Source organism: Aspergillus ambiguus (assembly GCF_047715705.1).
Source record: "Aspergillus ambiguus strain CBS 117.58 unplaced genomic scaffold BDV59scaffold_1, whole genome shotgun sequence".
NCBI lineage: Eukaryota > Fungi > Ascomycota > Eurotiomycetes > Eurotiales > Aspergillaceae > Aspergillus > Aspergillus ambiguus.
Genome location: NW_027395514.1, coordinates 787515 through 810942, shown reverse-complemented (window position 1 = coordinate 810942; position 23428 = coordinate 787515). Strand labels below are relative to the sequence as shown.

Here is a 23428-nt window from a genome sequence, read left to right as displayed (position 1 = left end):
TGCCCGTTGTTTGCCTAGTACACGAACTAACCGAGGGAGGGAGCCGGCCACAGCCGCTATCCCACGTTGGACTTCGGGCAGTCCGAACGTCGCCTGCTCACTTGCGATGATTAGATCGCAATTTACTACCATCTCAAAACCCCCACCCAAACAATGTCCGTTAACCGCTGCGATGATGGGTTTCACTCCTCGCCGGCGAGGCAGCCCGGCAAGTCCGGGTGCCGTCATCTCGTTCACTATGCCCCGTTGGTTGAGCTGGTTCCATTCTGCCACGAAGAAAATCCTGTATCAGCGAATTGTAAAGAAGCAAAGAAGTCCGAGGTTGCAAGATTGTAAGTTGGTCACCTTTCAAATCCGCCCCGGAACAAAATGATTCTCCAGTACCCGTGATAATAGCCACTCGTAGAATGGGCTCTTCGTCAAACCATTCCCACAGTTTCCTTATATCTGCGCTCATGCTTAAGGATATACAGTTTCGCTGCCTCGGTCGATTCAGTGTGAGAAGCAACACCTGTGGAGTAGGGAATGAGATCACACATCCCTGTACATATGGATGCAACATGGTGAGGGCGGTATCGCAAGATAGTAGAAGTAATGAATGGGAAGGAAACCTAGCTCATCCCGCTCCTTCAGTGTAGGAAACACGATTTATACTTTAGAAGATATGCCGTTCCGGATCGGACAATCCGAGATTCATACGAGTATTGCCGTATAATTCATAGGTTCCCCACTCTCTGTTCTGTTCTTCCTCGGTTACCACTTGGTCCGTTCACGTTGAGCAATCTATATTTACCTATGTTTCTCCCTCATTCATAGAAGGGGCGTCACTGTTCTTTCTTCTCGAATTCAGAATTGCAGCAGACGACATGGATCACCCTCCACTAGTGAAAGACAACCAGATTCCAGCAGCTCCCTCCCAGGCAGCTGGGACATATCCCTGGGTAAAGCTTCCGCACCCGTACCTCACTACTTATGCTATCAATGTCCTTTCTGAATCCGTTCCAAGAGTCCTTCAACTTCGATTGTATGATCACGAAATTGGTCAATCACTCCCAGAGCCTCTGCACAATGATTCGTTCAGTTACACCGAGCTATCATGGGATAACTCCGCGGCAGAGATCCCACAAAGCGACAACAGTCCATGGGCCCGCTGCCGAAAATCTCCTGGAACTTCTTTCCACTGGGCAACTGAGCCTCCCAGCCTAGGTCAGGTTTGGAACGTGGTACATGCCATCTTCCTGACGCACCCCCAGCATGAGATGATCCGATTAGATCTGAACGGGCTAGGGGAAGCTGTAGTGCGTGAAGAGTGCCTTCGTACTGGTCTGGCAATCCCCTTCCCAGGTCCTCGTACCCCTTTTGGCACAGAAAGCGAGCCATTGAACGTGGATACAATCATTCTCCTACGATCTGCCTTCTGGCAGGGCGCGGGCTCCCCGCTTGGTCCTCGACCAATCTGGGCCGTTGATCACGATATCCATGGGCTTTTGCGAAGGCCCGCCAGTTTTTACCCACCGATGCCCCAAAGCTACGAGTTTACCATGAAGTTTCCCCGAGAGCGCGTATACGCTCGACATCCTGTTCGCCCTGTGAAGCCGTCTCCTGGTTCACTTGTGTACAGCCGATATATCCCGCACTTGGACCAACATTTCTCTCTTATGGTTGTTGACTGGAAAAATAAAGAACATCTTGAGCGGTTCAATAAATGGCAAAATGACCCGCGGGTGGCTAAAGGATGGAACGAAACCGGCACATTGGATGAGCACCGCGAATATCTACGCAGACTTCATGAAGATAAGCATGTCCTATGTCTATTTGGGCGTTTTGATGAGTTTGCCTTTTCTTACTTTGAAGTCTACTGGGCAAAGGTATGTTGCGCGCTATCCACATAGTCTGGGCTCCCAATTTCTAACATATCACGCGCCATTAAATAGGAAGATCACTATGGAGCTCACTACGATGCCGGCGATTACGACCGAGGCCGCCACTCTCTAGTCGGAGAGGAGAGCATCAGAGGCGCGTATCGGGTGAACGCATGGTGGTCTAGTCTGATCCATTACATCTTCCTTGACGAACCCCGGACCACGTGTGTGGTGGGAGAGCCGAAGGCAACGAATACCACGGTGCTTTCTTACGAAAACGCACAAGGCCTGAGCATTGAAAAATATGTTGATTTAGGCCACAAGCGTTCTGTCCACGTCTTCTGTAGTAGAGAGAAGTGGTTTCAGCTGTGCCCGATGTTCTGGGATGGGCGAGATCGGCCGTTGGAGAGTTCGGATAGGACAGCGTGGGATGCAAAGCTTTAGCCTTCGGCTTTTAATGCCATTGACATACTATCATGTACTGTACTATTCTAGCATTGTCTCTACAGTTCTTTTTCAGTAACACATTGCATATACGTAGTAACACCCTAAACAGAATAGTTAGGGGCTTACGCATGATACGAACCTGTCGGCAGATATCGCCAGAAATCCAGCGATTTGGTTGTACTGCTCCGTAGTAAAAAGGGAAAATGCACGACACAATTCGGATGGTGATGTCCACCCTCTTACACGCAATTCTCGAGGAGAACGCGCCACAAAGTCGGACTACCATCCTTCATTACAGCCTTATCAATCAATCTGATAATAAGGCCCCACTGACTAGTCTGCTTTTGGGTCGGATTTCCGAGAACCGAGAAAGCGGGTGAGACATGTCTCCGCATTGGCAGCCTAGAGCTTTTCATTTTCAAGCAATACGGAATTTCTCCATGGCACCCACCATGCTATAGGCTTAGTCCTTATAAGCCTAGACCGAATAAACTACTTGGCAGGCTTGTTTTGTGGATAATCTAAACGTTTTCTTACGCCCAGGAACGTACCCCTCCTGATCGGAATTGTGGAACAGCACAGTCCCACTATAACTAGAATTTCTGCAAGATCATGAATATTGTCTCGTACAAGGCTGAACCGTGGTCAATATCAATAACAGAACAGTCTGCCGAGGGTTGCGCAGTCTGCCAAGAAAGCCACCAACCTCGCTTCGATGAACGAAAGCCGAGGACTTCCGTGGCAATATAGAGTAGTCTGTGATTTAGACGAACTGGACGATACTAAGTCATATATTTCTCCCTTTTTTGTTTGTCGTTATATTCCGTTTGAATGAGTGTATAATTATATAGACTACTTCATGCGTCAACGGTTAATTGGAAGGAATCCTTCCTTTCCACGTTGCCTTGGGCTTGACGGTCTCACAAGCTCCTAACATATGACCCTATACTATTATAATAACACCATACCTTGGTCTTTTACAGTATACGCCGCTATCTCCGCCCTTTAAGTTTCAGTTGGGGGAGGAGGAAGAAAACTCCAGTATCTCATCTAATCAGATGATTCATCGTTCCGGCTTAGGGCCTCGCTAGCGTCCGAGCGCCAGGTATTACCGTACAATACATAGAGGAACGAGTGGTAGTGTAACTGTAACGCGTTACCATGACCATTTGGTGCTTACCTACTATACCTAACGCACTACGTCTGGTCATAACACATCTAGTACCCACACGTTTGTTTTTCTACATCCATGTAGGACACTTGGGTAAGACCTGAGACAAGCTCATAACAGTGGGAATGGGTCGCTTGGGTCGGGAACATAGAATTATAAATCATATCTAATCAATCGCCTACGGTACTCAAATCCTGGTGCCGAATTCCGGCGGAGACATCAAGCCTACGCTTCGAATCCTCCATCCTTGGGGCGGTTAGATTTTCCAAGTCCTTCAACACTTCTCGGTTCTCATTGACAACTCAACTAGCCGACCTTCATTGTTTTATAGCAGCAATGTACTCTAAATTTTGGCCGAAGGGTGGTATTCCCGGAGTTCTACACCATTATGTTCGTTTTCCGGCTCGTTCAAATTTGTCTATCACTAACATTTCAAAATTAACGTAGACTGAAACCCTAGTGACCTTCGAATATACGCCAGCCACCTCCTTCCGCAAGCCACACAGTCTGATATTTGTTGGAGGCCTGGGAGATGGACTTGCTACGACATCCTACATGGCCGACCTGGCGCGGGCCCTGCAACCGACGGAATGGTCTTTATTCACATTGAACCTTACATCGTCCTATCAGTCCTGGGGCCTTGGACATTTGGACCGAGACACCGACGAAATTGCGCAGTGTCTTCGGTACATCAAGGACTACAAGGGCACACGGTTTGGCGATAGCAAATTAGTCCTCATGGGCCATTCAACTGGAAGTCAATGTGTGCTGCATTATCTCTACCGGCCTAATCCCCATAAGAGTGTCGCGGTTTTTGACAAGGACCTCGAGCATGTTCAACGTCCCCAAATTGATGGGGCTATTATGCAAGCACCTGTGTCAGACCGAGAGGCTATCCAGTGGGTCCTGAAATGGGGGATTGGCAGCAGGTCTCCTGAAGAATGTCAGGAGGCTTACAACAAAATGAAAGCCATGGCCCTGAAGGCTGTGACTAGCGACAAAAAAACTGGATTTGATACTATTCTGCCACTGGAGCTCACTTCAACAATTTATCCTGCAAACACTCCCATTAGCTGTCGAAGGTTCCTTAGCCTCATCAGTCCTGAAAGCCCTCAACAGCCTCAAGAGGACGATTTATTCAGCTCTGACCTCAGCGATAACGAGCTGGAAAAGACTTTCGGTATGATCCGACAACAGGGACTTTTACATGGAAAACTTATGGTTCTTATTTCCGGTGCGGATCAGGCCATGCCTGACTGGGTGGATAAGGAAATGCAGTTGCTACGATGGAGGAATGCGACAGACCGCAATGCTCAATTGCCACTCTGGGACCAGGAGCATAGCGGGATTATTCCCAATGCATCCCATGCATTGAGCAATGACGATCAGGCTGAACCTAGAGAGTATCTAGTTGCGAAGGTTCTAGGATTTCTTGAGAGCTTCGATAATTTGCAGACTCAATAGTGTCGAGGTGATAGATATTATGAGGAATAGATAGATATATTACGCGTTGACTATCTACTTTGGATGGCGTTCTTCCACAATTGATGTTAAGTTTGGTCATCGTTATCTACATATAGCGACATATATACCTCCTAGAAAGGCCATTATACATATATTAAAATGGAATAAGAAGGGAAATATTTTACACAACGTCAAAAAGCTATATATATATAAGCCTTTCATGTTTGTTCTTCCCCATATCGCCTTACCTTCACAGCAATCTGAGGGGAGATCAGCATAAACTGGCTCTATCAGCCGAATGCGTTACCATAACTGACCGAGATCTCCAGTAGAAGAACTGCAAGTACTTGGGAAGCTAAGGTGCGCATCTCCAGGCGCCGTCGATTGAGAGTGTTTCAAAGCCAAAATCTACGCTACAATGGATTGCGTCGTAGACTACAATGCACCTTTACGGATCTGTGCAGCACCAGTGAGGTTACCTTCGCTGCGCATCTTTTCCATGGTCATAATGGACAGTTCTTTTCTAACATGTGAGGACCAAGTGATGCCAGCACCACTAGAAGCACCCCGACAATAGACTATATTTTTACTTAACCGAGATAGCCATGCTCCTAATTTTTAGGTGAAGTCCCTGCTTTCAGCTGATTCATTTCGTAGATACCACACACAATTCAAACTCTTTCTTTATTTAGCAGAAAGAGAAATTGCGTACTCGCGTAAGAGAGACACCGGCATCTGGCCATTTAGCAGTTTTGGAGACCCAGCTATGTAACTTCATGCTGATCAAGCGACTGACTGTGCTCTCAGGCATCTTAGCCGCTGGAACATGTAAAAGTGCGACTGATCGTTCCGGACTGAAACTTGCTTACCTATATTATATTGTTAATATGCCAATATCGCAGTGCAGTGCGAGGAGAGTGGAGACATACCAGTTCGGCGATACTAGAATATATACCGCATCCGAAAACAACAATCCCAACAAGGAATACTGCAGCATTGAAGACCGCTGACTTTATATTATGCTTCTCGTACCATGAGCCCTCCTTTAAAAGGGAAAACCACATGATAGGTGGAATATAAAATGACAGGCCAGAGACAAATAAAGCCGAAATAATAGATAGAAGATCAGAAAAGATTGGAATGGCCTCAGCAATAATCCACGCTAGGATGGTGACGAGAAAAACAAGACTAATCCATGTAATCCACCCCATAGGGGTATTTATCAGATGGGTTGATGAGTGTCGGTATATCGTCCCATGGATGTAACGGCAAACAACTGTCGAATTGATAGACCCAGAAATAAAGATGACAGGAAGAGCTATTCCAAAGACAATCCTTGAGATAAGAGGACCGGCTGATAGCAAAGCCGGGGATTGCACTCCTTGGCCTACAAATGTGTAGAGGAGTGCACCGACCAGGGTGTAGATGACAATTTGGATCCCCCCGAGCCACCAGAGCGATTTGACATAGTCTTCCGGTTTGTGCATATCCTCCATAAATGATGGCAGACAACCAGCGAAGGAGTATGCAAATACAATATTGTTAACTGCGACGATGGCTGCGGAGAAACTTATATCTGGTTTTGGCCATGCAGACCACTGAGAATAATCCACCACAGGAGCGCTGCTGTTTAAATTTTGAATTCCAGTCGAGATAACGGTAATTCCTATAGCTGTCATAATGGAAGCGAAGTCGATGTATCCTAATACGGCAATTTCTGCAAACGACGGAGGAATAGCCAGCAGCATTAGAATGCCGGCAGATATAATACTGAAGACAACTGAGCATAGGTTACTCTGGGTGATGGTGTGAAATGCAATTGCTCCAGTTAAGCAGTGCGAACCGATAACGAATATGAGAAGTGCAACGAAGCTGCCGATAAAAATTGAGCCGAATTTCCCTAGCAAGAGTGGACCGACATCTGCATAGTGACGGATTTGTGGATACTTGAGCTTCACTTGGCCAATGCTGTAACCTGCGTAGGTTGCAAGCACGCCGATGCTAATGGTCAAGATCACACCTGCGACCATGCCAAGGGTAGCAAACGCAGAAGGTAGTCCCAGACTACCCAGTGCAATTGCCTCCACTATACAAATAACGGTCAGACGTTTCCATCCTAGTCGCCGAAAGCGAGCGTTGTCATCCAATATGTGTTGTCTCTCTGGGCTAGAGAAATCCTGATCTTTGGAAAGACGCTCCCTAGACATCGTGGAAAGTTATACTGGACTTTTCCTGACTAGGATATCACTTAAAAAGCGATATTAATGCAATGGAAAATAAGAGAGGGGGAACCCCAACAGTGTTCACGAGCTATACGTCAGATACGATCGATAGGGAATGTTTTAAGCATATAATGGCCCGAGGACCGGATGTCGCTCGAGCGGAGTTTTCACTCTCAAAACGAGCGGTGTCTGGCTTAGCACTGCAGGAATGACCTGATTGATATGCGTTAATTTTGCTTCCATTACAACAGCGCGACCGCTAGGCTCCTATAGGAAAATGATGCCGGCTTCTGAGAACAATATAAGCCCCGGCTTTGGATTTATATTGTAAAACACGACTCTGTCTTCTTAACAAGCCATTACCTGCATTTTATGTAGATAGGTAAGTTAATGTGATGATCTGATAATGAAAGGAGAGCAAATGGAAGGTGAAAAGCTGTCTGTTGGACGCAAGGATCAGGTACAATCCGAAATAAGAGGAAAATTACAACTGGGTGTGAACGGATGGTGTTGCGCCGCGACAGGATTATGCAGACTTTTCACTAAGAACTCACTATAGTATCATTTCTGCGCTGTGATCCCAATCTAAGGCTTCTGGAAAGCATGACAACTTGGTATTGCTTCCTGAGGTTCCATGGCTCAGGTTTCCACTTCCTAGTTTTCATGGACAAATAAATTTGTAAGAAGAGCTTGTACTATATGTTGATTTTTCTGACTTTATGGTAACGTTCAGTCTTTCCACTAATTCCAATGTGTTACAATACGTCTCTCCGTAATTACTGGATAATCTCGACTGTTGGTCGTCTCAGGCCATCCGCTGCACTAAACTTAGGCTAAGATCGCTAAGCTCAATCTCTCATCGGAATTCGTGTGGATAAACTATCTGATCAAATGATCAACCCTGCGTGTAAGGCTGACTTTGTAATCGATGTGACAAGCACTCCATAATAATGGAGCAGGCTCATATGTGAACCTGACACCTAAACGTGCACCTCACTAGGATTTATAATTTTTCATACTTATGGAGAAATCAATTACGCGATGTCTGCTGTGGGAGGCAACGAAACGGGACCGTATCTCTCTCCCTTTAAAATTCCGCCCATTTCCGTGGAAGGAACCCCATATGATGTCTCATCTCATGGCAATTAGCGGATATTGCAGTCATACAGAACGCCACCGACCCAGGCTTTCGGACCCTTCCAAATCCCTAAGCGAGATATTCCAGTCTTAAGTGATTGTCGACAAAATTTCTTTTTAGTCAGGTGGACACAGGACAGGGCGCAGAATCAAACGCCGAATATTTAGCGGGCAAACTTTTCCGTGACTTCGCACAGACGACACATTCCCCACGTAATTATCGAAACCACTGGTTTGTGACAGGCGGGATCTGGATCATCCAGGGGCAGAAAAGAATGTAAAATCTTCAGCGGAGTTCGCAGTGTACACAACTACAGGGACCCACTTGTGTGCTCGGAGTACACGCAGCTCGGGGATTGAGTAATTTACATGTACCTCCCTATACATTACCTAGTAAGATACCCATCTGCAGTTATGTACCTGGTATATTTCGTATCGGTGTACGTGTACGGCCCATAATATAGTACATTACGCTACAACCAGAATGGCGACCCTGGTAGATTGATTAGATTGATTAGGACAATGGATGGAGTAACCTACTAGCCGAATGTCGGATCTGTTGAGAAGATCTGACCGTCACCGTCACTGAAGAAATTTCTCGAGCGATTCATTTTCTGCAGCGATATCGCCTTACTCCACCTCGACAGCTTTGACGAAATGAGCCCTCGGTTCCAACTCATCCGAGACAGCTGTTCGAAGCATTCCTGAACGATTAAACTGAAGCTGGCTTCCTCCTATCCCCTGTCAAGTGCGCGTGGTCAATCGATCGTCCTCCTGGTTAATCAGATTCCAGCCAGCAACGCTGAGGCACACTCATCCCCTACAGTGACCGCCGCGCAAGCAGTCACCATGAAATTCCTAGCGCAGCTTGCCGACTACCCCATTCTCCTTCTGGCTGGTGGCCCATCCCATTTCGATCGGATCACATTATTAGCAGGAATTGCATCTTCCATTGCGGCCGGTGTTCCGTTTCCCATCATTGGAATCATCTTTGGTCAGCTGCTGGACGACTTCAATGGGGCAACCTGTCATTCATCGGACTCATCAACCTCAGACGCCGAGTATCAGAGTGATATCAACAGCAAGATCTTACTCATTGTATACCTAGCAATTGCTCAGTTCGTTCTCATTTATCTGCATCTCACTTGTTGGACTTTGACTGGTGCCCGACTATCGCAAAGACTACGAGAAAAGTACCTACAGAACCTCCTGCGTCAGGAACCGTCTTATTTCGACAACCTACCTCCGGGAGAGGTTGCATCGAGATTAAATGGGGACATACAGGCTATCCGATCAGGCACATCCGAAAAAGTTGGAATTTGCCTCTCCAGCGTCTCCTTCTTTGTTACCGCGTACATCGTTGCCTTCATCAAGGACTACACGCTCGCTGCAATGCTACTTTCGTTGATCCCCGCCTATTTTCTGATGTCATTTGTGGGAAGCCATTATATCGAGAAATATAGTGGACGGATGTCTGACTATGCTGCATCGGCTGCCTCGATCGCCTCTGAAGCTCTATCAAACCTCGTCGTGGTGCAGTCATTCCGTGCAAATGCTCGACTGGAAGAAAAGTTCTCCAAAGCATTAAAATCATCCGAGCAAGAGGGGTTGAAAAAGGCCACAGCTGTCAGTATTCAATCTGGTGTTTTGTACTTTATTGCATATTCTGCGAATGGTTTGGCATTTTGGGAGGGCAGTAGACAAATTGCCGCATCCGTACAGTCAGACACACATGGGGTCACAGTCGGCGCTACGTTCACAGTCATATTCGTTTTGATTGAAGGTCAGTTCATCTCGTCTCAAAAAATGGCTATAATGCTAAATTTGTAACAGCAACGCTCCTTTTGAGTCAAGTTGCCCCTTTCATCCATCTGTTCACCGCTGCAGTTGCTGCTTTCCGTAAACTTCGTGTCGACATAGATCGGGAACCACAGATCGACAGTACAACAGAGTCTGGTATTCGCCTCACAGAGGCTAGAGGGGGAATTGAGTTCAAGAATGTCTCCTTCATCTATCCATCCAGACCCGAAGTGGCAGTCCTTGATCAGGTCAGTCTTTCACTGCCCGCCAACAAGCATACAGCAATTGTTGGGCTCTCAGGTAGTGGCAAGTCCACGATTGCCAGTCTTGTTACACGCCTATATGATCCAACGCAGGGGGATATCTTCTTCGATGGCCATAGCCTTCGTGATATCAATGCACGGGATCTGAGGGGTTTTCTAGGGCTGGTGCAGCAGGAGCCCTCTCTTCTTGATCGTTCGCTGCTGGAAAACATTGCACACGGCCTCATGAACTCCAATAATCCTAAACATGTACCATTGCGACAGACACTCCTGACGACAGACTTGGCGGATGTTGCCGCTGAGGTAAGAGAAGGATCAGATCTGATGGTTGCCGCCCAGAAAAGAGGACCAAATGTTGTCGATATTGTATCCTTGGTCCGCAAGGCTGCTGTTTTGGCCGATGCGGATACGTTCATTACTGCCTTGCAGCACGGTTATGGAACGGCCGTTGGTACCAGTGGCCGGCTTATCAGCGGCGGTCAAAAGCAACGTGTCTCGTTAGCTAGGGCATTAGTAAAAGACCCCGCAGTTCTTATTCTGGATGAAGCCACAGCCTCCTTGGACTCTGCAAGCGAGCAGCGTATCCTACAAGCAATCTCAAACATTGCCAGCGGCAGAACTATGATCACAATTGCGCATCGACTTTCAACTATTACCAGTGCTGACAACATCATCGTCATGCACAAAGGCCACATTGTTGAGCAGGGCAATCATGCAAGCTTAATGGCCAAGAATGGGGTATACGCAGATCTTGTCAATCTGCAAACGATCGGGGCTACTTCTCACGATAATACCGCTGCTAAGGTTGTCGATACTAGTGTCAAGCCAACACATAACCCTGTCACCGACCATCAAAAAATTAGTGCTTCCAGTCTAGATCCCGAGAAAAAGACGGAAGTCGAAATCTCGGACGATGCATCACGAGCAGTCGATAGCACAGAGTCTTCAGACGGGGAAATGGGACCAGATAAATCATCAAAGTCACTATGGACTCTGGCAAAAGGATATGCACCTACCTTGAGACCACATCTGCTCTTCATTTTTCTAGCCCTTCTCGGAGCCAGTATAGTTGGCGGCGCGTTCTCAGGCGAAGCTGTTATATTTGGAAATACCGTGGGGAGTCTGAATCCTTGCCATACTGCTGCTAGCATCAGATCCAACGGTAATTTCTACGGATTGATGTTTTTCGTTTTGGCCATCATCGAATTCTTCGCGAACATTGTCAGCTGGTCAGGGTTTGGCTGGGTATCGGAGAAGATTGTTTACACAGTCAGAGTGCTATCGTTCAGGTCACTGTTTGAACAAGATTTAGAGTGGCATCAGTCCAAAGGGCGGAGTCCTGCCTTACTTCTCTCATATATTACCCGAGATGGGAATGCCCTCGCAGGCCTGAGTGGGTCGGTTATCGGTACCCTATTCTCAATCACCGTCAACCTAATTGCAGCGATTATTCTGACTCATATTATCGCATGGAAGATTGCACTAGTTTGCCTGGCTTTAGTTCCGCTTCTTCTTGGGGCAGGATTGATGGAACTCCGAGTTCTCGGCAAGTTTGAGGAACGACATGAAAACGCGTATACAAAATCCGTCGATATTGGCGTTGAGGCTATTACATCAATCAAAACTATCGCAGCCTTGTCTCTTGAGACGGACACATTGATGTTATATCGCCGCTCCTTGAAAGGGCCTAAGAGGGAGACTCTCCAGGTTACCATGCTGGCCAGTCTTTGGCAAGCGATGACTTACTTCCTCGGAAACTTGGTCAATGCCTTAGCATACTGGTGGGGTTCAAAGCAAATCATCTCTGGCACTTATACGCAGACACAGTTCCTTATTGTGGTGTTCTCTCTGCTTGTCAGTGCGCTTCTTTGGAGTCAGATGTTTGCTCTTGCACCCGAACTATCAAGTGCGCGCGCAGCAATGAGCCGAATCCTGGGTATTGTTGAGATTGGCTCAGATAAGATGCAGGGCCGCGTACCGTGTCCCCTCGTGCCATATGGGAGCGAGAAAGCATCCCATGACCTTGAACATGCCATGGTCGCACATAATGCATCTGACTTGTATCCGGCTGCCTCAAGGGTACAAATATGTGACGTTCATTTTGCCTACCCCACAAGGCCTGATGTGAAGGTTCTCAATGGATTGAGCATTGATGTTCAGCCAGGCACGTTTTGTGCACTGGTAGGTCCTAGCGGGGCTGGTAAGTCCACGATAATTTCTCTTGTGGAACGTTTGTATACGCCACAATCAGGATCTATCATGATCGATGGCGTGAATACCACCCGTTTAGACGACGACCTGCGGTTCCGAGACAGCATTGCTCTTGTCCCTCAGGAAAGCGTTCTTTTCGAGGGCAGTATCGCCTTTAACATTGGACTTGGCGCACGTCCAGACCATGAAGCAACTCTAGAAGAGATCATCGAGGCGTGTAAACTGGCCAACATCCACGATACAATTGCTGCACTGCCAGACCAGTATCAGACATTGTGTGGAACTAACGGTAGCCAGTTCTCCGGTGGCCAAAAGCAAAGGCTATCTATCGCTAGAGCTTTAATTCGCAAGCCTAGGCTGTTGATTCTTGATGAGTCAACTAGCGCCCTAGATGCAGAATCTGAAAAGCTTCTACAGGATGGGCTTGAGAAGGCTGCAAAGGGAATTACCCTCATTGTGATTGCCCATAGACTCCATACAATCCGAAGAGCAGATGTTATCTACCTGATTGATGGGGGCAGGTGCGTTGATCAGGGTTCTCATGAGGAATTACTCGAACGCTCGGAAAGCTATCGAGCAAATGTAATGCATCAAACAGTGGCCACATAAGAAGAACGAGCGTGATTTCTGTTCGTAATGTAGCTAATAAAGTATTTTCTAAATAGTTGCCCGGTTATAAAATGGAATAAAGTTTGCATATTAATAGTAGTACGTTCCGGAAAGGCGTCACTAATTCCGATTCATATCGGACGAAATCATAGAAGTCATTAGTCTTGATACTCAGCCAAGTGAATTTCTAATGGAGGCGAGAGTGATTTCTCGACTATCCACAATTTGGAAATCCATTCCATTCACAACCTAAGACCACCGATTGAAAGCAACATCTCATTTAAAGCGTTGCACTTCACAATAGGCCTCTAAGACCACCATTGTAATTGCTTGGCTGTACTCTAGGATCTGGGGTCCGGTATGTTTACCCCTTGCAAATGCACAAGCTACAATGGACCAAGCGTTATCCATCTGTCTAATCTCCAATATAGAGCCATGTGGCTGTTTTGCTCCTTTTTATACCCTCCGAGATACGGATTAGTAATTGGTCTATCGGGGCAAAATCGCCAGAAATCTAACTATCTACTCATATCTTTAGACTTTAATACACTAATAAAAGCCATATGTGCCCATTTATCCTTGAATCAAATGCATTATAGCTTGGAAATATCCCGTCGTTTCAGCTCGCGTCTCAAAATCTTGCCTGACGGATTCCGAGGAATAGAGTCAATAAACCGAACACCGCCGCGGAGTTGCTTGTAGTACGCTACTCTGTTCTTCACAAATTCCTGAATATCTCGTGCTGTTTGCTCGCTCTCCAGGTCCTTGGATCTAGTGCGAACATATGCGCGCGGGAGCTCGGAGCCCGCCTTGCCAGTTGGAATTCCCACCACAGCCACATCAGCAACAGACGGATGTCCCAGAATGATTCCCTCCAGCTCGGCAGGGGGAACCTGGAATCCGTTGTATTTGATTAATTCCTTGACACGGTCGGTGATGATGAAGTTGCCATGAGAATCTTCATATCCGACATCACCGGTCTTGTAGAAGCCATCCGAGGAGAAAGACTCGGCCGTCGCCTTGGGGTTGTTATAGTATCCTAAGAATACGTTGGGCCCCTTCACCCACAGCTCGCCTTCTTTCGCATGCATGCTGGGCTCACCCTCAATGGGAACATATTTTGCGACCATATTAGGCACCAACCGGCCGACTGCCCCAGGATACTCTTGGGCTTCTTGCCACGTCTACATCTGATGTCAATCAGGCGGTTCTAGGATCCGGCAGCGATAGAAGGATATCTCACCTGCATATGAGTACAAGGTGAGCATTCGCTCATGCCATACGCCTGGCGGACATTGATTGAGAGTCGCTCCTTGAGGGATGCAATTAACTGAGGGGAAAGGGGGGCGGCAGAGCACTTGAGCATCCGAATTGAGCTGAGATCATATTTCTTCGTCTTTGGGTTTTCTAGTAGCTGTAGAATCACTGGCGGTACTGCATAGGCGTAGGTGACTTGGTATTTCTCAATTGTATGGCAGAACTTTTCGAGGTCAAATCGAGGCATGACGTATGTTGACATTCCCAGAAAAGCGCCATACGTAACCAGATATGTGACACCTGAGTTTAGACAGTTAGCTCAGTCACTACTGCTCAAGGAGAGTATGATCGTCCCATTAACTTACCGTAAATGTGGAAAAATGGAAGGCAAGCGAGCACCCGATCCTGGTGTGTGAGTACTCCATTGTCCACTGCAGCAGACTGAACTAAATTGGCCACAATATTCGCGTGAGACAGCATCACGCCTTTTGGCAGTCCCGTAGTACCCGACGAGTAGACCAAGAAGACCACATCTTTCTTCGGGTCAGTAATCGGTGGCTGATGTGGCTGGTTATAGTCATTGTCGGAAATAGCTGAGGCGTCCGGCTGCCACAATTGCGTCTTGGTGTCATCGATCACGATAATGCGGGAAGGACTCAAGCCAGCTTTTTGGGTGGCTTCGAGGACAACCGAATACTGAGCCCGTTGGGTCACTACAGCCTTTGCCTGGGAATCGGTCAAATAATGAAGCAGGTCCTTGGCGGAAAAAGCAGGATTAAGCGGGCTGACAACCGCTCCCACAGAAATTGCTCCCCAGATAATTGGAGGAAGGTCAATGGCGTTTGCCGAGAAAATCGTCAACACATCGCCCTTTCGCCAGTCCCATTCTTTTTGCAGAAGGCGGCCAAAATGCAACCCCAGCTTCCGGGCATCCGCGAATGAATATGAGCGACCGGTATATGCATCGGTGAGAAGGACTGGGGTTCTCAGTTGGTTATTCTAAGCAAACAAGGGATAAAAAGGGGTTGGGAGAAGGCTATTAATACCCTTGGAGTCAGGGAACCTCCGATCTCTTTGGAACAAGAAGCTCCAGAGATCAGTGTTCGGAATGGTCACGTCGGGGTGCGGTGAAATGGTGGTCATTATGTGGTCGGCATGCCCAGAGATTTAACTTTGAGAGAAATTTAGGATGAGACACGCTGAAATATATAGAATTTTCCGGGGTAACAATCGGGACATGCCGATTACAACTTGTTGGATCGCCCATGTTTGCCTCCCCATGGCTCCCCGCGAAATTACCGGGGAGGAACCAGATTTGACTGGCATTTTGAAGTCTTGGCAAGTCGGTCGGTGTTACATTTCTGTATGTGACGTGGTCTCTTAACTGGCCTCGGTTTTCCGGGGCTTGGTTTTCGGGACGGATAGTCTTCTCGGCAACTGCTCGACTGGCTCTTGAATAACTCATACAAAGACGTGTAAACTATGTCCTCGGACCTGCTTAGGAGATATGTAGACTACTATCAAATTTTGGATGTTGCATCGTCGCGGGTCCAGTCCTACCAACTCGAAAACTCCTACAATATATTTTGGTGTTCGCCGGCGCTACCTGGAAGGACATAGAGTACATGTCAACTTTGGCAATCGATATTACTTTTTAATCCAGATCCAAAACACCAAATGAGATTTATCTTAGGAAATTCACCAACAGATGGGATGTTCAAGGCGGCTAACGTCGGGACGACAGGATTAACCATAGAAAGCTAGCCGTTTAAAGATGGAGTCTAAACCTTCCCAGGGATGAAAATTATATTTATCGTAGAGGACAGGATTAATTATATTAGGTATTCATTGGGACTTCATTCATGGTATTATTCAATGGATAATTTCATCACAAGGGCGCATTACGTCTACTGTCCTCGGCGGGATCATTAACAAAAGCAGGTTCTTCACTTTTCAGCTTTTATGTCTATATAAACGCACCTTAATCTTGTGCCAATGTTATTGTCGGCCCTATGACTCTCATTGAAGGTCAGGTTGGTTTCCAGATGCTTGGTACGATGGCGTTGGAAATTCACAATTTATATTGGGTCCCTGAAGCTATCCAAATATAATGGATTTTTGCACTATTCAATGCCTAAGATTCGATTCGACGTCTTCCAGCTGGACAAGGGCCACGTTTACAGCCCCAAAGTGGTAGTATGTATCGAACCTGACGGTCAGGTGCAGATCTGCTAAGCCGCTTCTCGGTTCAATTCTATGCGGCTATAAAGCTCGTACTTTAACTGCGATAAGCGAACGAAGCCACATCGCACAGGCCACAACTACAAGTGGCAAGACGTCTTTGCAGAGGAAACCTATGTCAGGGAATGCAACCCGCAAGTCAGTAAATCCCTAGAAGTACCCTTTACCTCTAACAAATAACCAGCGTCCGCCACACCAAATGCAGGGAGGAGAGACTTCCGTGTCTATAATGCCAGCAATTGGGGCGGCCTTGTGACAACAACAGCAGTTATGTTTCGGTTCAAGGGGACAACCCCCGACCCCGTTGCATGCAGCTATCACTTGGATGTTCGTAAATTCAGAGGATTTCGATATGCGACAGCCCCATTCACTTTAGTCCTCCCAAGAAGGCTATGATTATTGATTATCGTTTAAGCTATCATAGGAAAGTCAAAATAAGTGGGCGGTCGGATGCACTGCTGCCCCTCACCCCTTATGATCAACATCGCGGATAAACAAAATCGATACCTTACCGTAACATCCAAGTGTCAACATTCCAAATGACCAAACCAAGTCCTACAGAGTCACACATTCTCAGACTTCCGGATGAGCTGCTGCTGCAAGTTGCTGGCGATCTCTCTATAGCCACCTTAAGCGCGTTGGCAAAGTCTTGTCGCCGCACTTACTCCAGCCTTATCCACGAACTCTACGCTCGAGCACTGCGAGATGAGACCCGTAGCCGAGCCGAAGACGCATCTGAGCACATTAGCATTGCTGTCGGTCGCATCGGACAGAGCAGCGCCGTGCGCAATCTGATGGAACAGAGGCCACTTGATGGCGAACAAAGCCAGGCGTATTGGACCGAATGCTTGTGTGAGGCCGCTGCAAATGGTCACACAGACATTGTGAAATACCTGCTTGAAGCAGGAGTGAGGGCTGATTCACCGTTTGGAGGTCCTGTGGCAAGCAGGCCTATCTTTGCAGCGGCGGCAAACAACCATGTCGCCATCGTGGAATTACTCCTTGCCTCAGGGGTCCAGACTGGGGCTCCTGATGATGTCAAATACTGTCCACTGCATGCAGCAATGGTATGGCCCAAACAACCTAATATGGTATTGGTGAAAATGCTCCTCGACCGATTGGATTACCCGATCCCTCACCTTACGACGCTCCTCTACGCTGTTTCGGGGGCCGGTCGTGCAGATATGGCAAAGCTCATGCTAGACGCTGGCGCAGACATTAGCGCACGCGATGCGGAAGGGAAAACGCCATTATGTTTAGCGGTAGATAAGGGCGACTACGAAACCATCAGGCTTCTACTTTCACGGGGGGCGAGTGTCACAAATGTCGACAACATCGGAGCCACCCCGCTCTGCCTCGCAGTGGAAAACCGTGAAGCATCTTCCGCCGCCATCGTCAAGCTCCTTGTCCAGCATGGGGCAAATCCTAACGAGCGATACCCAAACGGCCAGACACCACTACATGTAGCAACAAACATGAGTGGGGGGAAAGACGAAGTTGTACTGGCTCTTCTGGAACTTGGTGCTGACTGGCGCGTTACGGAAAGAGATTTGGGAACAACTCCTCTGCTGAACGCCATGCAAACTAGCCCATACCCGTGTTCCAGTATCCAACATCTAATTGATTTCGGTGCTGCATGCTATCCGCCTCATTACACGCCGCCTCTATTGTATTTTGCCGCAAAACTTTGCTATTGTGATATTGTCAAGCGCTACATAGAGTACGGGGGCGACCCTGAAGCAAAATGTGATATTGGCACGCACAGACGCATCAAAGCAATATTTCCAGCTGTATGGGCAGGACGTGAAGAGGTTTTGAAACTCATCCTCCCATGGGTCTCTGATATGGATTGGAAAAATTCGAGAAATGGGTCAGCCGTGACGGAAGCAGCCTGGGCTGGGAGCGAAGAGTCTATTCGCTTGGTGCTGGAGCGAGCCACAAGGAAAGGCGTAGAGGCTGCAGAGTGGAGAGGAAGAACTGCCTTGATGTTTGCCGCGGAGACAAAAAGCACCCAAACTGTTTCGCTGATTCTAGAAAAATGCCTGGATGTGCACGCCCGTGATTCCCAGGGCCGCACAGCGTTACATTATGCTGTACATGGAGGCAATCCTGGGAATGTAGCACTTTTACTACAAAAAGGCCTCGATCCCACCATCAAGGACGCCGGAGGAGTGACCCCACACAGAATGGCGATGTGCTCGGAGAGTCCGGAAATAATTGATCTCATCTACGAGCAAGTTCTGGACACTGAGGTCCTCAACTTAGTTGGCGAAACACCACTGGTTGTAGCATGTGGATTGAACCGCTTCGAAGCAGCCAAGACTTTGTTGAAGCACGACGCAGATACGGAGGCGAGGCGAGGCCATTTCAAAATGAAGCCGCTGACTATTGCATGTAAAGGAGGCCACGAGGAGCTCGTCGAGTTACTGATTGGGCATGGAGCAGATCTACTAAGCTGCAGCCGGGCTGGACGGACGAATATTGGCATTGCTGCATATGGGGGATATTCTAGGATCGTAACACTGATGCTTGAACATGGTGTACCGATCGACTTGATGGATAGCCATATGCAGACACCGTTGATTTCAGCGGCGATTGCAGGGCACGCCGAAGCGGTCTGCGCTCTAACTGCCGCGAACATTGACCACGGGGATAATAAGGGCCGAACGGCGCTTTCATACGCTGCGGAGTCAGGCCATAATGGCATTGTCTGGCAGTTGTTGAAACAAGAAGCAGACCCCAACTTGCCTGATCATGTAGGACGAACGCCGTTGGCTTGGTCTGTAATCTCAGGTAATATTGAGGGTATTCACATATTGATCGACTTCGGGGCAGACCTGACACAGGGTGATAAGGAAGGAGTGACACCTGTTTCTCATGCCATGACGCTCGGAAACGAGAGGGCTATCAAGGCCTTGTACAAGAAGCATTATGACTGGTAATTTCACACGAAACCCTGAAATACACATAGACTGTTCACTTCTTATCGGGATATTTCATGAATTCGGTTTTATGTTCGCGTTTCCCTAATACCCCTCATAAGCTTATGGTGCGGGGTTTCAATGATAAGAATGTACACGATGCGAGAATTAAATACCCCTCCCTGCATCAGCGAAACGTGGTGGGCGTATGTCAATAAAAGCATCTTCCAAATCTCTTCTATAAAACTGCTGTATCTTGAAGCCGCGAGAGAACTAAATCACCCCCAGAATTTCCTCTCTTTGACAGTTTCGACATGGAGAGGCTGCAAGGAAAATGTGCTATTGTTACCGGAGGTGGTTCCGGTAGGTGTCAAGTATTCGACAGTATGCCTACATTGGTGTAACTTAAGAATTGCAATAGGGATATCTCTATCGTCCGCAAAATGGCTTTATAACGCGGGTGCGAATTTGTTAATCTGTGACCTTGAGCTGCATCTTGAGGCTATCACATGGCTTGACTCTATAGAAGAGTTTCAGAAATATAACTCCCAAAATCATGTGTTGTTTTGACAAAACAGATGTTAGCAACTGGAAACAACTGGGGTCTACGTTCGATATATATGAGCAGGCCTTTGGAGGTGTGCCATACGTCATATGTCCAGGGGCGGGGATCTATGGGCCCTCGTCGGCAAATTTTTGGAATGATAGGGATGACAACTTCTACAAGGTGATCCGCATCAATCTAGAGCATCCGCTCAAGCTATCACGGATAGGGATTCGGAAATTTGTTCACGCCAAGCAGCCCGGTGTGATAGTGCTCATCTCAAGTACAGGTGCTAAACGGCCCAGTTTATTGACACCTCTCTATGGGGTCGCTAAGCAGGGGATCAGCAATTTCGCTCGTTGCATGGCGAGATTACAAGGCATGGAGAATATTCGGGTTGTGGCGGTTGCACCCGGTCCTACTCTGTCTCCTCTGATGTATGATCACCCTGGAGCCTGGAAGTTTGTGGATCCAGCGAAGGACAAACTCGTTGAAACGGATGAGGTTGCCCGTGCTATAATGGCGTTATCTTTTGATCGGGATAGGTTTCCAGCTGGAACAGTACTTGAGGTTACATATCCTGATCGATGGCGAGAAGTTGGTCTCTTGAATGACCCTGACCCAGGGCCATATGCCTTTACTAGCAATAGAGAGAAGGGAGTGGATGATATCTTACAAGAACTAGCTGCTGACAAGAGAACTGACACAAAAAGCTGTCTATAGAGGCGGGTTGACAGGAAATTGGAACAAAGGATATAAAGTATATAATTAAAAAATTGCATGAGGGATAACACGGCCAAGACTTGACATAATTGGAAGTAAGAAACACCAGAGCTAGATATAAACATGGTTCATTACAACCCCATGGCTTGAGTGGAGAGTCAATATATACCAGCTTTTCGACGTGCCATATATTGGCCATCCTCATCGCAAAATAATGCCCTGACCTAAGACACTGTAAGCTGGGTTTCGAATTTCTCATCCCAACCTCGTAATTGTCGTGAACCCCATCCTCATCACATCTATTGCAGACATAGAGGCGATAACAGCAAGATGGGAGCTCTGTGAATAGCCCGGAAGTTTCATGTTTTAGGTGCCTCATTGCTCCGTCTCGAAGGCTGCGGCTATGTGCTGACATACGCCCGATATTAATCGGCAGGCCCCAGTTCTGAGCGGTGCGGACCAAACCCTAGCCCTCGCGGTCATCAATGAATGATTCACCATGTTCAGCACTGTTATCATCTACCATGTTTACCGTGAGCTCTCCGGGCAGGTGTTGGCCAAATTTGGGGACCCACAGCCCTTTTTCCAAAACATCCTTCCAGGTCCTGCAGTCTTGCGGGACGATCAGGATAAAAATCCGGTACACCGACGGCCTTGATGCATAGTATGACTTGAGACCACGACACCAGCTCGACACGATGTGCGGCACGGGTTTCATTCTCCTCAGCTTGCATATTTTGTCTGCCGCTTCCTCTTTACTGCCTGTGGAATCTGACACCACACGGTACATATCCTCCATAACGTTCTTGAACGCCTTTTCCAGGGGATGGTGTTCAATGCATGCCACAATATTTCCAAGTAGACCATACATGTCTACCAGCGGCCACCAATCCCGACCGTTGCCAAAGCTCTCGATCGAACCAGAAATGAGTAGCCCCTGTCCAGTGACTCCTGGACTTGGTAGAAGAGGTTCGAAGCAGTCGAATTGAACGCTATGTTTGCCAATGTCTTGGGGATTTGGACAGTCCCATCGGTGGTGATCGAGAGCCGTGTAAGCTCTGTCTGTAGTCGCGGAAATAATGAGTGATGTCGCGAGGTGGATGAGGCTGCTTGCGTTTGCGGGCAGTCTGTTTAGTTCGGACCATTGCTGCCTGTAACAAGAGGTGTTCAGCGCTTTCCAATGAGAATAACACTCGATTACGACGCTGAAGAAGGGGCGTACATACTGAGACAAAGAATACAGTAACTAGACAGATAAGGGGCCACTTATCTTACTCTAGGTTGCCTCTACTTAATCGGTAATGAATCCGTAGATTTCGCGACAGCAGTAGGTAGTATGGTGGCAACAACGTTAGTATTAGGACCAGGCATGCTGAGAGACGTATCTTACAAGGAGCGCTGCGTACTTCCTACGTGGTTCTAAGATGCAAAACCAAGAGCGATTATCTCTTCGGTCGCAATATATTCGCTACATGAGTCTTAGGTATACCTAGGTATGATCCTCCAGGCCCCTTTTAGGAAGACATCCCTCCATCGACGCTGATACAAGTGCCCGTGACAAAGCTCGCCTCTTCACTGAGCAAAAATGCCACGAGGGCTGCCACTTCCTGTGGTGTTCCCATTCGTCCAAGTGGCGTAGAACTTGCGCCCCCGTCATTGACCGTGGCCTTGTCTGGGTCATCAACAGCTGACTTCACCATAGGAGTGTCAATATATCCTCTATTGGCTGGGGCATTAGTGAAGTACATAAATGGCGGAAGAAACTTACGGGGCGATGCAATTCACACGGATACCGAGTTTCCCAACCTCCCGAGCAGCGGATTTTGTCAGACCAACAACACCGTGTTTTGAGGCCGAATATGCAGCGGCACCTGCCCATCCTCTGATTGCAAGAATACTGGCTGCATTGACAATGCTTCCCCCATTTCGATTCATCTTGGGCACTTGAAACCGCATGCAATGCATAGCACCGGTAAGATTCACATCCATCATGAACTGCCAGTTCTTTTGATCTTCCTCCCCGACAGTCTGCCCTGGAAACCCTTTGAATACTCCTGCAATGTTGGCAGCTCCATCGAGTGGACCAAACTCCTTTACTGTTCGCTCAACCCAAGACTCGACTGACTTCGCATCCCGTACATCGACCTTTGTGCCGAAAACATTCCTGTTTCCGGTGTCGCTCACAACGGATTCTGCTGCTTTGTCAAGCTCCGAATTCAAGTCTGCAATAGATATCTTGGCGCCTCTAGCGGCAAGCAGCTTCGCCGTGGCTAACCCGATCCCAGATGCACCTCCTGTAAGTGCAATGACTTTATTCTTAATCGATGAAGTAACGGCCATTTCCCTGTGTGGGTACTGAGGGTGTTTGGTGTGAGTCAAGACCAAGATGCTGTCTTCTTATCTTCACATAAAAGTTATGTTGTAAAGTCCCTGAGCCTTGCACAAGCTGACAATAAGTAATTAAAGTCCTACAATACTTACATTTCCGTAACGGCCAGAGAAACGCTCCAAGCGGTCTGTGCAAACTGACCATTGTTCCTTCTTCGGGGAACTCGG

General features: G+C 47.7%; 6 protein-coding genes across 6 annotated transcripts; 3 read left to right on the top strand and 3 right to left on the bottom strand.

Annotated features, from left to right (window-relative positions):
• Positions 1 to 238: 238 nt before the first annotated feature.
• On the top strand, positions 239 to 2385 carry BDV59DRAFT_190194 (GNAT family N-acetyltransferase; the record flags this gene model as incomplete). The annotated part of the gene is made up of 4 exons (XM_073691728.1): positions 239 to 332; positions 925 to 1868; positions 1935 to 2263; positions 2358 to 2385. The coding sequence occupies 4 exons, from the start codon at positions 239 to 241 to the stop codon at positions 2383 to 2385; spliced, it is 1395 nt and encodes a 464-aa protein (XP_073553138.1).
• Positions 2386 to 5756: 3371 nt separating this feature from the next.
• BDV59DRAFT_206848 (transmembrane amino acid transporter protein-domain-containing protein) lies at positions 5757 to 7430 on the bottom strand (the record flags this gene model as incomplete). Its single annotated transcript, XM_073694870.1, has 2 exons — positions 5874 to 7430; positions 5757 to 5813 (listed from the first exon to the last, which is right to left on the bottom strand). Exons 1-2 carry the CDS (start codon positions 7149 to 7151, stop codon positions 5757 to 5759), a joined length of 1335 nt encoding a protein of 444 aa, XP_073553137.1. The 5' UTR covers positions 7152 to 7430.
• A 1722-nt stretch (positions 7431 to 9152) lies between these two features.
• Positions 9153 to 12920, top strand: BDV59DRAFT_197285 (ABC transporter B family protein; the record flags this gene model as incomplete). Its single annotated transcript, XM_073692884.1, has 4 exons — positions 9153 to 10086; positions 10137 to 12566; positions 12618 to 12840; positions 12875 to 12920. The coding sequence occupies 4 exons, from the start codon at positions 9153 to 9155 to the stop codon at positions 12918 to 12920; spliced, it is 3633 nt and encodes a 1210-aa protein (XP_073553136.1).
• A 786-nt stretch (positions 12921 to 13706) lies between these two features.
• On the bottom strand, positions 13707 to 15598 carry BDV59DRAFT_3369 (acyl--CoA ligase). Its single transcript, XM_073696229.1, has 4 exons — positions 15490 to 15598; positions 14809 to 15420; positions 14430 to 14743; positions 13707 to 14370 (listed from the first exon to the last, which is right to left on the bottom strand). The coding sequence occupies exons 1-4, from the start codon at positions 15584 to 15586 to the stop codon at positions 13780 to 13782; spliced, it is 1614 nt and encodes a 537-aa protein (XP_073553135.1). The 5' UTR covers positions 15587 to 15598; the 3' UTR covers positions 13707 to 13779.
• A 1625-nt stretch (positions 15599 to 17223) lies between these two features.
• BDV59DRAFT_197283 (ankyrin repeat-containing domain protein) lies at positions 17224 to 19626 on the top strand (the record flags this gene model as incomplete). Its single annotated transcript, XM_073692883.1, has 1 exon — positions 17224 to 19626. One exon carries the CDS (start codon positions 17224 to 17226, stop codon positions 19624 to 19626), a length of 2403 nt encoding a protein of 800 aa, XP_073553134.1.
• A 2760-nt stretch (positions 19627 to 22386) lies between these two features.
• On the bottom strand, positions 22387 to 23212 carry BDV59DRAFT_197282 (SDR family NAD(P)-dependent oxidoreductase; the record flags this gene model as incomplete). Its single annotated transcript, XM_073692882.1, has 2 exons — positions 22387 to 22591; positions 22641 to 23212. The coding sequence occupies 2 exons, from the start codon at positions 23210 to 23212 to the stop codon at positions 22387 to 22389; spliced, it is 777 nt and encodes a 258-aa protein (XP_073553133.1).
• Positions 23213 to 23428: the final 216 nt, after the last annotated feature.

Coding starts and splice junctions, on each gene's coding strand:
- BDV59DRAFT_3369 (XM_073696229.1), bottom strand. CDS start 15,586: ATGACCACCATTTCACCGCACCCCGACGTGACCATTCCGAACACTGAT. Junction 15,421..15,489: donor GAGGTTCCCTGACTCCAAGG/GTATTAATAGCC, acceptor TGAGAACCCCAG/TCCTTCTCACCGATGCATAT. Junction 14,371..14,429: donor CACCTTGTACTCATATGCAG/GTGAGATATCCT, acceptor CATCAGATGTAG/ACGTGGCAAGAAGCCCAAGA.